The sequence below is a fragment of the Bidens hawaiensis genome, unplaced genomic scaffold, assembly GCF_021521415.1.
Source record: "Bidens hawaiensis isolate Kalapana, Puna unplaced genomic scaffold, B.hawaiensis_p1.1 tig00012618_1, whole genome shotgun sequence".
Lineage (NCBI taxonomy): Eukaryota > Viridiplantae > Streptophyta > Magnoliopsida > Asterales > Asteraceae > Bidens > Bidens hawaiensis.
The window spans coordinates 716,208-720,282 of record NW_027492039.1 but is presented as its reverse complement, the minus strand read 5'-3'; the positions used below and the strand labels follow the sequence as shown (position 1 = coordinate 720,282).

At 35.9% G+C, this 4,075-nt stretch overlaps 1 protein-coding gene across 1 annotated transcript; it reads right to left on the bottom strand.

The window, feature by feature from the left end:
- Window positions 1-1,612: 1,612 nt before the first annotated feature.
- On the bottom strand, window positions 1,613-3,315 carry LOC143541633 (DNA N(6)-methyladenine demethylase ALKBH1C-like). The gene is made up of 6 exons (XM_077034406.1): window positions 3,201-3,315; window positions 3,056-3,124; window positions 2,875-2,981; window positions 2,592-2,801; window positions 2,171-2,482; window positions 1,613-1,882 (listed from the first exon to the last, which is right to left on the bottom strand). The coding sequence occupies exons 1-6, from the start codon at window positions 3,313-3,315 to the stop codon at window positions 1,613-1,615; spliced, it is 1,083 nt and encodes a 360-aa protein (XP_076890521.1).
- Between the last annotated feature and the right edge of the window lie 760 nt (window positions 3,316-4,075).

Sequence of the window (4,075 nt, the reverse complement as noted above, 5' to 3'; positions counted from 1 at the left end):
AACTAATTACTTTAGGCTCACATTCAGACACTAACTTTATCAATTAGGTCGCCATCTTAATAAGTTGTTAATAGATTTGCCACACTTTCTTTAATAACATATCGAAGTTTCTTACTGTAAGTTTATATTTTATAAAGAATATTAATCAAGTTCATGAGGAAGAACAATATTTATGTTATGCAGCTTATACGATCTAACATTAGTTCCTACTATAATATTCATGTTAGTTTTTATCTTTTTCGGAGTCGTTTTCTTGCTTTGCTCCTCAATCGATTAGTATGCAGCTTCCTCTTGGTAGGTTGTATGCTCTTTCTGTGTAATCATCGGTTGGGGTTTTTGATTGATATGCTTTTGCATCAATAATTGATCACAGAGCTTGATTTGGGTAACCTTGATGTTCTTCTTCACTAATCAATGCTATGTATTTAGGTAACTTTATTTATATGGTGTTTGTGCAAGTTGTATTTCACTAAGATTTGGATTGGGACACCCACCAAAGGATTATTACGTGCAGATTGACACATGGAGTGGCCTTTTATGGATTAATTGTGCAGTTACTAAGTGTCACAAGAAAAGTGACCTTAGGGTATGTTATTCTTTTATTTGGATTTTGGAGCATTCACAAACTCATCAAAATAGTTTTCACTAGAACATCAGGATCTGTTGGGTAAGGTAAAAGACGATCAACTTGGTTTGTCCTGCGAACATTTATCGTCTATATAATTGGTGGAAAAATTTTATTCAAACAACAGTAATTGTATGATGATGGGAAATTGAAGTCAGAGGTGATTAATGCAAAATCATCCGATGATATTTTTTGTTCTTTTTAACTGTAAATTAGCTAGGTTTTACTGATTTTTTTTAATTTTGGCAGATAAGGATCAAGAATTGGGTGAAATACAAACTGAGTTCCTAACAATATAAATGCCTGAGTGAAAAGGTTGTTGAGGTTGTATTACTTTCTAAACCTTTTATATTTAGTATGTTCAGTTGTTCAATAATGAGTTTGTGCTTAGTAGGGATAAATAAGTAGAGTTTGTTTTCTGAACTTAGCACTTTAGCAGTTTGTAAGGACCTAACTTTTTTTTTTCTTACTTTAATCAGGTAAAGGAGAATAGGAGGAAGAGTGAAACTGGATCTTAGAAAATGAATGCTTTGTACAAATGCCAAACAAAGGCATACATCGCCTTTAAATGTGTTTTCTCAGGCAAATTATTATATATAAACAAGGTGCATGTATTATTTTACTTTCATACTAGCAATTAGACAATGGAGACAACCTACATGTTATCTTAATCTCTCTCTTACAAGAAGTCCTTTTGCAAGTCATTTTCGAGCCCCCACCTACCGCATTGCGCGGGTAATTTTACTAGTTAGAAACTAATAATTAAATGAACATAAAGTGTTTATATAAAGTGATGATGAATACGTCTGAAACAAACCACAAACACGTACGTCACCGTGTAGTGAAATTGACAAGCACTAAACTTGGCATGTCGGAAAAGTATCCATTGGCACCAATATGCTCAAACAAGGTAACCAACAAGAACTCGAAGAAAATCTAAAACCGTTAAACGTCACACTTCTAGAAGAACGGGCATTAAGAGCAGGATCAGCATTCTTTTAAAGTAAGGTTTAGATGGCCCGATAGAAACCCGGTATCCATCAATAAGTCTCTAGGAAACTCCCCGCTCGAGATATACCTCACCCCGTGAAAATACAGCCTAGAGTGCCCACCGAATATCAATACATCACCTGAATCCAACCTAACTCTGCTGATTTCATCTCTAGTAGGGCCATACCAGAAATCCGCTGCGTCGCCAATGGAGATGGAGACCACAGGCGATCCTCTTTCAAGAGTGTCAGAGCTTTCATCGCAATCCTGTGTTCAAATAGAAACACACAGTAAAGAACTCTACCATTAGAGTTATGTTTTATATGTTATGTGCCAGGCAGATAGTATAAAAGTTTTAATAACATAACCTAGCCCAGGCGTATCATTTCTAGAATTATATAGCTCACATAAAATATATTTATTTTTCTGAAGCCATGCATAATAGTAACAAATCCATATATGATAATTATTTTGTTAATGTGAATTGTAAGATATTAGTCAAAAGCTAAGAGACATTCAAAGGAGTGTGCAAGTAACTAACGAGTAACAGCTAACCTGATGAAGGGCAAGTCGACTAAAGATGTAAGTGGCTATGCAAATATCTGGGCGCATTGTAGGAAATGTAACCAGCTGGGCTTTGCGGGCATCTTGAATTGCGATTTCAACCAAAGACATAAATTCATCGGGAATCGGTGGTGGATCAGAACCATCACCACTTCTGTGTGTTTTCTCATACCTTGCCACTGGATCCCAGTGTCGACCATAGCACATCATCCGTAGGTGAAGTTCATGTCCACTTGGGCTTCTAGGCTTGTAAAACCACCCAGGACCCATTGCTCTCTTTTGACATATATTCAGTATATCAGCCTGAAATATTAAATCCAATTCAATCCAACGGGTAACTAATTTCTGAAACTGTATTGGAAATAGTTTTAATATTAAACAAATCGCGTATATAAATTAAAAGAAGCGCTACCTGGCCCAACAGGGTGAGGTAATTCTTAAGGAGAACCATTCCAGGTGCAAGTAGTTGACGTTTATAATCTAAACTTCTCCATCTATCAAAGACAGAAGTTGGTCTCGCATCGACTAGACTAAACGGTCTTGTTTCGCTTCCATCCAGATCAATGCTATAACCACCTGGTGGTGATGCCCAGCGCACACGCACCGTTTGACCATGCAACTCCTGCACGTATATTATATCAATATCTATATATATTTGACAACGCCCGCGGGGAAAGACGAAAATATATATATACCCATTGATGCATGGCACTGACTGCTCGGCTACAGGAGTCGTAGTCTCCATAAGTAACAAAGCCAAAACCTCTTGACCTGCCAGTTGATTTATCTACGAGTACCATGGCTGTACATAAGATGCAATTAATCATCAGTTAAACAAAAAAAGAAAGAAAAACCATAAATAACATACGTACGTACCTTCAGTGACATCCCCATACGGGATAAACGTTTCTCGCAAGACCCTGTCATCTACAGTCGATGCCAATCCTGCGTGCAACGTACTCATGAGTTGGGTTAATCAACGGGAGAGGCAAAAACAGATTAAATAGTCAACGGGGCATACCTTCCACCACAAGTTTGGTTTCAGGCCACAGCGAATGCGTCGTTTGAATTCGAAAGGCATATGGACTTGCCGGCCTTAGTATACTGCTGCCAGCTCTCTTCAACAACGCCTGCATGCCTATAAAACTATATACAACACAACAATTCCATGCATTTGTTATTGTTAATACAAAACATAATTAACAAACAAACATCCCAAAAACACGCATCAAAATGAATCGCAAACCTCTCTAACGATGAACCCTAGAAGACGTGCGTACGGTTTTAGTTTAAGGCCGGGGGTATTTATACGGAATGGACCCTACTAATTGGGAACTTAATTAATCTGTCAGTGATTCTCAATTATGATAATACATAAGGAAAGTACCGAAAATAATTGACTCAATTATGATAAATAAATAAAGTTCGGAAATAACTAAAGCAAATTCGGTACGATTTCAAAATAAAAAAAACACAGATATTCTGATTGTGTTTTGAGAAATATTAGTTCAAATTAAAAAAAATCATAATCACAATATTATGGGGAAGTCAATGAAGGTATATTATTTGTGGTTTTTCATTCTTTATTTCATTAACTAATTAATTAATTGCATCATATCCTACGTATAGTTACTGCTAGAGTAATTATAGACATACCGGTAGAGGCGTTTAAAGTCGAATATCGCGAGTTTCTAGTGAAATGAATATATATGAAAATAAGGAGAAATTATACATATATATAGGGTTAATTTTATGAGAGAAATCATATTAGTGTGAAAAACATGAGAAATCATTTCAACCGATCAAAAATTTCCTTTTGTTTTTTTACTTTTAATTAAACCTAGGGGTATAATGGTAAAGAATTTAACCTGTTATCTTTGGTAGCTATTAAATTTA